Source organism: Chinchilla lanigera, unplaced genomic scaffold (assembly GCF_000276665.1).
Source record: "Chinchilla lanigera isolate Chin_1 unplaced genomic scaffold, ChiLan1.0 scaffold00015, whole genome shotgun sequence".
Classification (NCBI taxonomy): domain Eukaryota; kingdom Metazoa; phylum Chordata; class Mammalia; order Rodentia; family Chinchillidae; genus Chinchilla; species Chinchilla lanigera.
In genome coordinates, this window is record NW_004955416.1 from 14,645,617 (window position 1) to 14,658,565 (window position 12,949).

Genomic DNA, 12,949 nt, shown 5'->3' on the forward strand with positions numbered 1-12,949 from the left:
ATGTGAGTTATTATTTATATTTTCTCTGCTGAGTGTTTCAGCCAGGAACCTTAGTCTTTCTGGTTTTTGTTCGTTTGCTGTGGGTTCTTTGGGTGCCTTCTTCAGGTCTGTCTTACACATCACCTCTCCCCTTCTCTCTGTCGTCAGTTTCCATTGCTGCTCCAGCGCCTGTCCTGTTGGCCTCCCTTTTTCTCATTCGCTAGTGTGGGCTTAGCAACCACATAACCAGCCACATCCACTAACAGTCACATAAAACAGCACCCCTAAGAGGTGACTGGGAGTTGGTGCATGGTGAGCAGGCCTGCTTTGGGGCACGGGTTCCTATGAGCCCTGTCTTACCTCTGCATCTTCACGCTTCTGTGTTCATGGAGGCATTCACTTCCATGTTTGGGGGCTGGAAATCTGGGGCGTACATTGTTCGCCTGAGGAGCAGTGTAACCCACCTCGGTGCTGTGCCGTAAAACCTCCTGGCCCGTGACCTGTTGAGTAAGACAGTCATGGCAGTTTCTCTGGTTGGACTCAGTCCCTTTGAACGTACTGCAGCATTTCCTGTCTGCAGAAACTGCCGTGGTCCTGTGTCCTCACTGCCCTTGGTTTCCTTGCGCCCAGACCCGTGCTCTGCCACACCGCTTCCACGCTGCCCTCTGTCCCTCCGCCTAGGCCAAGAGAGTGCTTTGTGCCCTCATTCACAGGCTACTTGTTCCGGGCAGTGGAGCGTCAGTGCTGGCCACAGGTTGCCACTCGTCCCTCAGGGTCCCAGTGCCGCGCCATGCTGAGCCACCTGCCCCAGAACTCCAGCCCTGCACCTGTGAGCTCTTTCCCCCTTGAAGATTCACTCACCCATTTCCCTGTGTATTCAGGAGTATCACTGAGAACATACAGAGCATGCCCGTGTGTTGTTGTGTTTCAACAGGTTTAAAAATGTTATCTTTGAAATCGGTCCAACAGAAGAAGTTGGAGACTTTGAAGTGAAAGCCAAATTCATGGGCGTTCAGATGGAGACCTTTATGTTACATTATCAGGTGGGTGTGCCCCAGGGAGAGCTGCGAGCGGGTTCTCCTTGGTAGGGACGGAGCCCCTGAGGGGGAAGCCATCCATGCCCGTGCACAGCAGCCTCAGCATCACCAGGGTTGCCAGCTGTCCAGTGTGACCTGTGTGCCCTGGACAGAGGTGATATCCTCAGCCTTGAATGAAGGAATAAGTACAGTGTTGTCAAGCTAGAACTGTCATAGGCCTTCATAGTGGCTTGAAATCTTTTGTTCAATTTAATTTGACACACCTAAAAGTTTGTATGTATTTCTGACAAGGTGTGTGTAAATTGCATCTCATTTTAAATTAAAAAAAAAATTCTGAATCAGATGTGCTGGCACACACCTAGAATCCCAGCACACTAAGAGGCTGAGGCAGGAGGGCCAAAGTTCAATCCCAGCCTGGGAATTCAGGGACTTGTTAGCAAGACCCTGTCTCAAAATAAAAAAGGGCTCAGTGCAAAGCCCCTACTGTGGGTGAGATGACCCTGCCATTTTGTAGCGTAGTTCCCGCTAATTTTTTTTTAAATACCTAAGTTTTGCATGTTAAAGAATAGTGCACTGAGAGGGTTCTCAAGCAGATGTGCATATTCCTGCAGCTTTATGTGTGTGGTCATTTATAGCACACAGCCCATGAGTCTTGACTGACCACTGCACTGTGGAGCCGTACCACTTCAGTGCTGCTCTCTTCTCCTTCCTTGCTCTGCCCTGCTCCTTCAGACGGGGCAGGAGCCTTTCAGTGAAGGCGCATGGCTTAGTTACATTGTGGTCACTGGGGCGAAATAACCTAACGCCCACAAGTTAGAGGGTTTTTTGGGTTCACTTTGTAGAGGTTTCAGCCATGGTCGGCCAGCGCCATGGCAGAGAGGCATCACAGAAGAGGATCAGTTCATGGCTTGTCAGCAGGAAGTAGAGAAGGAGATCATGGGAGGGGGAGAGAGGTGACCTTTCCGGGCCACGCCCACAGGAACCACCTGCTCCGCCAGGCTCCACCTGCCAGCATCAGACACAGCCATACAGGCATCAGTAATGACTGTTACAGACCCATGATCTAGTCACCTCCCCAGAGCCCCACCTCTGAGCACATGAGGCTTGGGATGTCTGGATGTAAATCATATAACCATAACAGTAGGTTTGGGCCGGGCATGGTAGCACACACCTGTAATCCCAGCACTTGGGAGGCTGAGGCAGGAGGATCGTTGCAAGTTCAACACCAGCCTGGGCTACAAAGTGAGCTCAAGGCCAGCCTGAACTGCATAGCGAGACCCTGTCTCAAAAAGACGAAAAAAAAAAGTACATTTGGGACTTCCCCCCCCTTTTGTACTAGAGGTTCAACCCAGGGCCTTTGCACTGAGTTCCCATCTCCAGCCTGCCTTGTTTTTTTTTTGTTTTGAGACAGTATCTTGCTAAATTGACCAGATAGGTCTCAAATTTGTGATCCTCCTGACTCAGCCTCCCGAATGCTAGGATTATGGGCATGTGCTACCGTGCTGGGCTGCATTTGGCTTTTGTGCATGCCCTCCTTCTTCCCTTCCCACCTCGCTTGGTTCCCTGTCAGATAGTGAGGCATTGTGTTCCCACCCTGAAGCCTCCCCAGCCAGGCCAGTCACCGGTCTTCCCTGTGCCACAGCAGTCTGTAGACATCCTCTGTTTACAGAACACCTTGACTCATTTCCCTCCCGCCCTGAACTGTGAACTCTGTAAGCAGAGGCAGTTTGTCTTAGTCGTCTTCATTTCCTTCTGGAACGCCAGCACACTGTCAAGGCACCCTCGCAGCCAGCGTGAAATGACTGTGATGCACGCGGCTGACTGAAGCACCTCCACGGCAAGACCAGGCGCTTAGAGGCCAGCCAGCCTGCCAGGGGCAGCTTCTCCCTCACACCCAGGTTCATCCTGCGTGGCCTGACTGCCAGCTGTGAGGTGGCATGTTGGGCACAGGGGCAGCGCACTGTCCCCATCCTCCTAGAGCTGCCAGGTTTCCCAGAAGATGACTGACTCAGCCTTTGGGGTCCTTTCAGGCCCTTTGACCTGTGCTTTCTCCTTAGCGCTCCTGGAAGGGTTAGAGTGCAGAGGCCAGCTTGGTTCCTCCCCTTGCTCCACATGGCAGAAGGTGGTGGGCGGCGGCGGCCTTGAGGTCAGATCTAGACACTGTTCTGCTGGGCGTGTCATTTACTGTCTCCAAGCCCTCAAAGAGGAGCGCTTCCTGTGGGTGGGATGCTTATACTTCATAGGGTAGTTGTGAGAATGGGAAAAGACCCAACGTACGTGCACACACAGTGCTGAGCATGAGGTAGGTACCTAATAACGTTTCGCCCTCTTTCCTTGCCTTCAAAATAGAAACACTTGCTCATGTGAAAGAATATAGGACAGAAGTGGGGCTATAGCACAGTGGTAGGGTGCAGGGTTAGTGTGCAGGAGGCCCTGGGTTCAGTTCCAAGTACCATTAAAAAACCATTCAGATAGGTGTTACTGAAACATTATAGGCCTTGTCTCTCCCTTTTTAAAAAATTTTTGGTTGAGACAGGGTCTCACTCTGTATTCTGGGTTGGCCTTAAACTAAGTAGTCCTCCTCCCTCAGCTTTGCAAATTCTGGGGTTACGGGCATCCACCACCATGCCCAGCATCATTTTTCAATGATCAGTATATTTCATCATGAATTGAAGTGAACCTGTAATTTCAGTTACTCAGAAGGCTGAGGCAGGAGGATCTTTGCAAGTTCGAGACCAGCCTGTGAGCTCAAGGCCAGTCTGAACTGTGAGGCGCCCCATCTCAAAAAGACAAAAAAAAAAAAAGAAAGTTTGAGGCCAGCCTGAGCAACTTTGTGAGACCTTTCTCAAAATTTAAAATTTTTAAAAAGAATTGAAATGACTCTACTTTTCTCAGATTTATTAAAACTGGCAAAAACTTCTGACATTAAAAAAAAAAATTTTTTTTCACGATAGTAGGTATGGAGCCACAGGGCCTTGTACATGGTAGGAAAGTGCTCTAGCACTGAACTACAGCCCCCAACCCCCTGAAATAAAAACAGTTAGGTCACCCTAACTGTGTGTGATAACATACCTCTTTTTCTATGTTTGGTATGTTAAACACCCCAGTGCTCAGTTACTCAGAATGTCCCCTCTCTGTCCTGCCCTGAGTGGGGCAAGTCCGTGACTGGCAGCTTTGGCCTTGCCCACCTCGAAGCGGGCACACAGGGTGCACCTCAGTTCTAGGTTCCTCCCTGCACTGTCCTTTCTTGTGTTACATCGACTTGACTGTCATTCTTTTTTTTTTAATAGGACCTGCTGCAGCTACAGTATGAAGGCGTTGCAGTCATGAAGCTGTTTGACAGAGCTAAAGTAAATGTCAACCTCTTGATCTTCCTGCTCAACAAAAAGTTCTACGGGAAGTAATTGATCATGTGCTGCCAGCCCAGAAGGATGGAGGAAGAACCCCTTAAAGGCCCTTCTGGGATCTCTCGCAGGAAGCCAACACCAGCCCCTGACGATGCCTCGGTCTGATGCCCCCTGACGCCCTGTTTTAACTCCCCTCACTCTGGCAGGACATTTGCCGCCCTCTTTTTCACAGTGAAATTGTGTTTTGGGCTTAGTCGACCTCCTGGTGCCTTCATTTTTCTCATACTTAAGGAAGAGTGGAAACCCCACCAAAATCCTCTGTGGCTGAAGCCTTTGAAGCAGTTTTGCTGGCTTGTAAGCTTTGGTGTTTGTTTGCTCAGCAACAACGACAGTGGGGTGCAAATTCTTGTCACCAGAAGGGGCGCTCTTAGCAGCAGTAGCGCACATGCACCCAGGATGCACAATTAAAATGTTGGTTTAGTCGCAGTTACTCAGCAGTTGTCCTCTGGAAGTGAAGCTCCTTTATATTTCTGTCGCATCAGTAAAATCAGCGGATAGAGCAGGTGGTTGATTCTCTCCGTTCTGTTTTACTTTGTGGGAAGGAGCTAATACAAGTCACTGTACTTCTCTATTGAAACAAAGCAGTTTTTGGGGGGGAGAAGGTAGTATTTTTTTAATTTCACCAGCAGATTTGGGCCATGCTGTTAGTGTAACACCCCCAGCAGTGCACAGGAGCGGCCCAGTGGCCTCCTGAGCTCGTTTGGTGGATGGGAACGGCTGGGCCCCTACCTCTGGAGACTGACTCTCTTCAGGGACACGCTGCTGCAGAGCACGGGGTGATCCCGAGGGTAGAATAGAACGGTTCTCAAGTCTGTCCTGTATCTTCAGATTGCCTTACAAAAGCGTAGATTTATTTCTTAAAGATTTATGTAATGCTTCAAAAGCTTTTAGGATATTCTGAGAAAAGGGGTTTAAGAAATTGATTTATCTGTATATCTGAACTCTTGAACTTTCTTACTGCTGAAACACTAGGCTCTATCTGCTGCATTGCAGAGAAAATCCTGCCTTAAATAGCTAGAACAAAACCAGCCAACCCATGTTACACATGACATTAAAATAGAAATTTCTTTCTTTTTTCTTGCTGCCCACATTTGTGCCTTTATTTTGTAAACCTCAATTTTCTAGGCTTCGTCAAAGACAGTTCAGTTGTAAATGTCTTGGATAAAGTAGTAAACTTCAAAAAAAAAATAGCTGTTTATCCAGGAAGGTAGATTGAAATCATGCTACTGAGCCTCCATTCTCTCTGATGTTCTGGTTCAGTATTCTTTTATCATAAAACTTAAAAATCTAGCATTTTTAAATGTACTGATACATATTTAAGGCCAATAAACTTTTAATTAGTAATAAACCACGTGGTGCGTCCCTGTTACAAATGCAAGTCTTGGAAAAGGGGTTTTCCCCTGAATGTCCCTGTGCATGGGTGCACTCCCAGGGAGGAGTCCATGGCACTACCTTGACCTTGATTTGTTGTGTTTTGGAAAATAATTCTTTTAGTAAACATTTCCCCCAGATTAAAAGAAGATGTTACCACAGCCAGCGTCTAACTCAAACACCAGGACTAACCAAAGTATATAAACCCTTTTCCTCAAGAGAGGACACACACCCCAAATTCTTGTCCCCAAAGCCACCTCCACCTGAGTTGGTCACAAGCAAAGTTTACAACTCCTTTAATAAAATAGGATATTTGTTATTTGTTAGAATTATTCTTCCCTGAACACAATTTCTAATGCAAAATAGTCTCAAGAGAACGTTAAAAATTTTTATGACAACCCTATAAAATTAGAGAGTGCTCCAACAGACACTGAAGCCTGCTACACGGTTGTCTGTCAGCTGTCCCGTTCTGTCCCATCCTCTCCTCTGACCTTCTGGAACCAGCCATCCTGACATTTACCATGAACTTACTTCCTCCCAAGGATTCAGCTGTCGGTCAGGTTGTTCCTACACACAGTTGCCTTTGTATCTCTGGATGAAATAAAAGGTCATTTGTTCCTGTTTGTGTTTTTCTGTTTGTTAGCAGTATTCTCTAAATAGTGTTGATGAGTGAGATTTAATAATTAAAAACCAGAGCAGAAAGTAACCCCTATAGGCTTTTAAAGGAACAACCAACCACATCTGCTATCAAATCACAGAATATTTCATTGATCTTTATGTATTTGGATTTTTCTTTTTTGAGACAAGGTCTTATGTAGCCCAGGTTGGCCTCAACTTGCTGTGATCCTCCTGCCTCGGCCTCCCGAGTGCTGGGCTGATAGGCGTACCCCACCACGCCCGGCTCTTAAATGACCTTTAATGTGCCAGTTTAGCCTTTTATAATTTATTACGATTAAAGCCGCCTTGAGGTAGAAAGGGAGGGGCCGAGCGCTGCCGCTTAGTTCTGATTGGCTGACGCCTGGGAGTTCAACATGGCGGCTGCGTTAGACTCCAGCGCAGAGGCCGCTCCGAGGGCTGCTGTCAGGTGCGCGTCCCCAGAAAAGAGGCGGGGAAGGCAGACGCAACAGAAGAGCCTCAAGGGCAAGAAAAGGACTAGGTGGCCTCCCCAGAGGGCAGCCTGACGTGAAGATAAGGACGGGAGGACTTCCCGGTGCGTGCGCTCGGGCTGCCGACGAGGCTTCGGCGCGGGGCGGGCGGGGTTGTGGGGGAACCGGCGGCTGCGGGCGCTTTGCCTGGGAGCCGTAAGGTGTGCGAGCCGAGCCGCAGTCCGGAGTCAGGAGAAGCGCACAGAGCAAGACGCTGTGGTCACAGGTTTTGCCCATTTAACTCTGAAAATAGCCGGGCATGTTGGCGCACGCCTGTAATCCCAGCACTCGGGAGGCTGAGGCAGGAGGATCGTTGCGAGTTCGAGACCAGCCTGGGCTACAAAGTGAGCTCAAGGCCAGCCTGAACTGCGTAGGGAGACCCTGTGTCAAAAAGACAAAGACAAACAAACAACAACAAAAAAAAAAAACTCTGAAAATAACTTGAGAAAGCTTTTATATTCCTCCACACGATTTGGCAAGTTGATTTCTTTTGGCACGGGGATTGAACCCAGGGCCTTCACACAGAGCTACATTCCCAGCCCTTTTTTAGTTTTTATTTTGAGGCAAGGACTCACTGAGTTGTCCAGGCTGGGCTCAAATTTCCAGTCTTCCTGCCTCAGCCTTCTAGAGTGCTGGGATTAAAAGGTGTGGGCTACCACACCCAGTTGGACAACTTTTATTATCCAGTCATTAGATCATCTACCTTCCCAGGACTTGGGAAGGGGACAAGGGCTTTACCATGACTCTTTAAGTGACTGTTAATTATATTCATAACCCTTGGATTTTTTTTTTTAGCAGGTATTGGGACTCGAACTCAGGTAACCCCTTGATTTAGGGATAGTTTGTTTAATTCAGTACACTGCAGATGCCTTGGGAAGAGAAACAATAATCCTTTTGCACTGTAAGTTTTTTTAAGTTATGAAAAACCAGTGACACACAGAGGGAACAGTACAGCAAGCTCCCACGTGGCTACCAGCCAGTGCCAGCAATTGTCCACACAGGGTCAAACCTGTTTCACTTTCCCTCTGCCCACTCCTGCCTGAGTTATTCTGAGCTGCATCTCCAGCCTTTTTTTTTTTTGGAGACAGGGTCTCATCACTAAGTCACTAAATTGGCCAGGATGGGCTCGAACTTTGGATCCTCTTGCCTCAGCCTCCAAGAGTACTAGGATAACAGGTGTGCACCTAGCTTCTTCCAATTTATTTGATATCGATCCTATAGAATCACATTCTGGGTGTCTTATTTATATTTACTTGGCTTTTTTGAGTCAGGGTCTTACTATGTAGTTCAGGCTGGTCTTGAACTCACTATGGAACCCCAGGCTGGCCTCAAACTTGTGGCAATCCTCCTGCCTCAGCCTACTGAATACTGGGATTACAGATGTGCCTGGCTCGTATTAAATTCTTATATATCAGATTCAGTTTCAATCTTTTGGCAGGAATATTTCATAATTCCCCTCACAGCACTTCAGGCACTTGCTTATCTTTGTGTAAAGACTGACTGGATTCAGATGTTGCCAGCTTGACCTGTTCCTTTTAAAGCTTCCTTCCTATCAGGGCCAGGGATGCAGCCCAGGGGTAAAACACCTGCCTAACACGAAAAAAAGTAAAAAAATTCCCATCAGCCGTCATCACATATCACACCGATTCAGCAGCTACTGGCTGATGACTGTCTAGACTTTATTCCATTAATGGTTGCAAAATGATGATATCAATTCTCCTTCAGAAATTTTTAAAAACCCTTTGCTCTGACCACCTATTTTGTTACCTTATAGAACATTCATCCTGAAAAAGATAGTGCATGCTTGATTCTCTTTACCACTTTTCAGAATGAGCTGGTTCCCTAATAGCTGCTAAAGGTGACCCATGAGATAGATTGTTCTGGTTGACTTGGGGTTTTTTTGTTTTTGCTTTAACTTGTTTCTTTTGCGGTACTGAGGACTGAACCCAGGACCTTCACCATAAGCTACATCCCCAGCCCTTTTTTAACTCTGACACGGGGTCTCACCAAATTGCTGAATTGCCCAGGTTTAGCCTGAACTTGCAATCCTCCTGCCTCAGCCTCCCAGAGTGTAGGGATTACAAGTGCGCACCACCACATCAGGCAAAGTTTTGGTTTTTGAAAATCATTCTGGCCTCTTGCACTTTTAATATTTGATAGCTTTTAATCTACTGTGTATTTTTTGGTGCCCCAATTGTTCCCTTTTTGGCCAGCAGAGTGGTGACTAGTGAGTCCTTTCAGCCTGACCTCCCCTGTCTTAGTCTCCTTCCTTTTATGTACAAGATGTTCAGGACTCATGGTTATATTTCAGCCCAGAGCTGTGCTCAGTCATTTCTCTAGGAGCTGTTCTGTTTTCAGGGCATAGTGGTGTTTAGGGGTGCACTTGGGTGCCAGGGGTGTTCTTGATAATTAGGATGGTCATTGTCTCTAAGCTTCTTCCATGAAAGGTGGGCTGGGACACTTTCTTAGTCCATAACCAAATAATTTTTATTTTTGAGACAAGGTCTCACTGTATAGTCCAGGCTGGCCTCAAACTCAGCGATCCTCCTGCTTCAGCCTCCCAAGTGCTGGGATTATAGGTGTGCGCCACCATGCCCAGGCAAAACAATTTTTATATAGCATATCTTAATACACGCAGCTTATTGAAAGGAAAAAAATGCCTCAATTCATAGCATTTGCCAGTTCTGTGGATTAAGTACTTGCTAGGGGCAGACGGCAAACTGCTAATTTGATCACTTATGGCGAGCAGGGGAGGGTGCTGGTAATCAGTCTCCGGAGTATAAATAAAGAGCAAAATAAAAGATATGCAGATAACAGGAAACAGGGAGACATCTTTCACAGAAGGGAAGGGGACTGGGGCTGGGGATTTAGCTCAGCGGCAAAAGTGCCTGCCTGGCAAGCGCAAGGTCGTGAGTTCAGTTCCCGGTACTGGAGAAAAACTAAAAAAAGAAAAAAAAGAAGGGAAGGGGACCGAGCGATGGAGGGCAGGGGAGGAAGGGGATGAGAAAGGAATTAAGATGTGTAGGAGCACCGACTCCCCAGCATGAGCGTAATCATTTCGTACCGCAAGCATGGACTGACAAAAATAAAAACGAATCAGCGCTCCAGGGATGCGGAGGAGCAACTGACAAATTCAGAGAGCAAGAAAGGGCCACCCTCTGGGACGTTAGCAAAGCGCAAGGGCGGAGGGTGTGGCGGGCGTCTGGGGTGGGCTGGCCGCTATTCTGTCCCCTCCCTCACCTTCCTCTTGCCCTGAGAAGCTGTGCCACAACCACACACAGACAGGCCCGCGCTGTCCCCCGCAGCTTCTGCTCGGGTCTGGCCAGCGCGGCACTGCCAGGAGACCAGAGCAGGCCGGCTCTGCCGGGTCACTGAGAATTGGCGGCAGCTCCCTCCCAAGAGTCTCCGCGCAGCAGGCAGTCCCTCCCCAGGGCCCTCAGGCCCAGAGCGCTAAGCACCCTATAACTAGCCCCAAGGGTACCGTGTTCCCCCAGTCCTGGCCTCTTAATTAACTTCTCCTTAAATTACTCAGTTTGAGTGGCCACCTGTCCCCTGCTGGGACCCTGGCTGATACTCAAGTGGACCAATTAAGGCCTCAATTAGTGAGAGATTTGGTGGCCTGAATTGAGTTGTTTGGCTGGAAAGAGCAGCTCCCATCTGCTTCTGCCTGAGAACTTGCTAGAAATTCTCAGCCCAAGTGGTGGTGCTTGCCTGGCCTGTCATCCCCAGCATTGTGAGAGGCCGAGGCAGGAGGATTGCTTGTTTAAGATCAGCCGAGGGATTTAGCAAGAGCCTGTCTCAAAATTTTAAATAAATAAATAAATAGGCCGGCCTGAAGGCTCTGCATTCCATTCTCAGTGCCAAGAAAGAAAGGAAAGAAAGAAAGAAAAAAAGAAAGAAAGAAAGCTTTCAGCCCTGTGGCAGACTTGCTGAATCAGGGTTCAGAAGTGGGGCTCAGCAATCTGTTTTAACAAGCTCTCCAGTGCCTCTGATGAAACATAAACTATGAGTACCACAGACTAACACAAGAGAACATTGATTTTTTTTTTTTTTTTTTTAAGGTGGATACAGCTGCCTATATCCAGGTGTGGCTGTGAGGCTGTTCTGTTCTTTTTTTTTTTTTTTTTTTAAGGTGGATACAGCTGCCTATATCCAGGTGTGGCTGTGAGGCTGTTCTGTTCAGTGGGGTAGAGGAAGGCTCACATGGTCATTTCTGGGAACTTGATGAGAGACAGAACAAATTAGGCATGGTGCGTGGAACCCCAGCTACTCAAGAGGCTGAGGCAGGAATATTGAACGTTGAAGGTCAACCTAGGCGCCCCGCTTCAAAATTTGAAAAATAAAATGGGATCAGGGGTATAGCTCCATGCTCCCTGGGTATAATCCAGAGAGAGAGAGAGAGAGAGAGAGAGAAAGAGAGGAATGGGGAGGGAGGACACAAGAACATTTTCCCCTTCTTGTCATCTTCTATCTTGTTGCTGGCTTGATTTTTTTTTTTTTTTTTTTTTTTTTGTCTTTTGATGCCAGAGGTGGCACCCAGGGCTTCGTGCATGCCAAGCACAGGCTGTAGGACAGAGCCACACCACTCACCCTAGTTTGTCTCTCAGAACACAGATGTCACCATCTGGCACAATGAAGTCCAAGCCATGGGTGGCAAAGCAGTAAGCACTTAACTCTCACATATGACAGAAATTAACTGTCACCATTTTTGTTGTGGTTTTGGTTTGGTTTGAGACAAGGTCTTGGTATATAGTTGAGACTGGCCTTGAAATCACTATGTAGCCGAGGCTGGTCTTGAACTTGCAGCACAGCGATCCTCTTGTCTCAGCCTCCCAAGTGCTAGGATTACAGTTGTGTGCCACCACACGAGGTTGTTATCATTTTTAAGGTCATTTCATGGAGCGTGTGCTGATACACCCAGGCCTAATCCTAGTTGATATAGGTCTAGATTGAAAAATACTGTGAGTTCTTTTTTTTTTTTTTTCTGGTACTGGGGATTGAACTCACAACCTTGTGCTTGCCAGGCAGGAGCTGTGAGCTAAATCCCCAGCCCCTTGAGTTCTAAATAACATAAAATCCTTACCTTGACAGACAGTAACAAAACTGCAAAGTAACCAAGGAGAAGAAACAGATTATCCACAAAGTAACAAGATTAAAAAGCAACGTTGGCCCACTGTTTGTTTTATTGAAGTATATCTGCCTATTTATGTGATGCCTCTGGCTGTGTTAATGCCACAAATGCAGAAGAAAATTGGTTACAAGGAGACAAGCCCGCCCATAAGCCTGCAAAACCCAAGTCATTTACTCTCTCACCTGTTACCGGAAAAATATTTGCCAGCCCCTGACTTAGAGGATTCATCTGAGTGTGAATTCCCAGGGCTATCTGTCTGTTTAGGTGGTTCAACAAAGAACTTACAGGTTTTTGTGTTTTGGCATTTTTTTTGTGATTTTGTTTTGTTTTATTCTGAGATGGGATCTTGCCGTGTTTGCCCAGTAAACTCTTGGGCTCAGGTGATCCTCCTGCCTCAGCCTCCTGCATAGCTGGGACTATAGTCACACGCCTCAAATATCCTGCTTTCAGGATTTCAATCCAGCCCTCTGCTAAGGCAGCCACAGTTGCTCTTGGGAACCACCCCAGGAGCAGTGTTTTGGGAAGTGATTTTACCACTTGGCAGTCCCAGCCAAGGAACTGGGTCCTAAAACTCACTGTGTGTCTCTCTTGTGCAACCTCTCCTCCCTTGGGTCTTACCTTGTTCCAAGAGAGGCTTCTCAGCACAGGCCCAGCCTCAGCACCTACGCATATTCCAGAAACTGAGAAGGAAAGGACGCGTGCATGGTGCAGCCCTGGAAGAGTCCAGCAAGAGGCCCAGTCATCCAGAGAGCAGGGGAGAGCAGGTGACTGGCTGAAGACTCAAAGGTGTTCCAGCCATGGATCATCCCCAGACCCCTCCCCAGCTGCTCAAAGGCAGGGAACTTCCTTTCCTCCCAGATGTAGGCAGGAGGTTTACTC

General features: G+C 47.6%; 1 protein-coding gene and 1 long non-coding RNA gene across 2 annotated transcripts in view; both read left to right on the plus strand.

Moving 5' to 3' along the window:
• Positions 1-6,415, plus strand: part of Iqgap1 (IQ motif containing GTPase activating protein 1) — a 93,404-nt gene extending 86,989 nt beyond the window's left edge. The window contains exons 37-38 of the mRNA XM_005381503.2: positions 914-1,022; positions 4,307-6,415. Coding sequence (XP_005381560.1) covers positions 914-1,022; positions 4,307-4,420 — 223 coding nt within the window. The 3' untranslated portion in view covers positions 4,421-6,415. The remainder of the gene's footprint in view (positions 1-913; positions 1,023-4,306) is intronic.
• Positions 6,416-6,819: 404 nt separating this feature from the next.
• On the plus strand, positions 6,820-12,372 carry LOC106148142. The gene is made up of 2 exons (XR_001233316.1): positions 6,820-7,004; positions 12,031-12,372. It is a non-coding gene; the product is annotated as an uncharacterized LOC106148142 (long non-coding RNA).
• Positions 12,373-12,949: the final 577 nt, after the last annotated feature.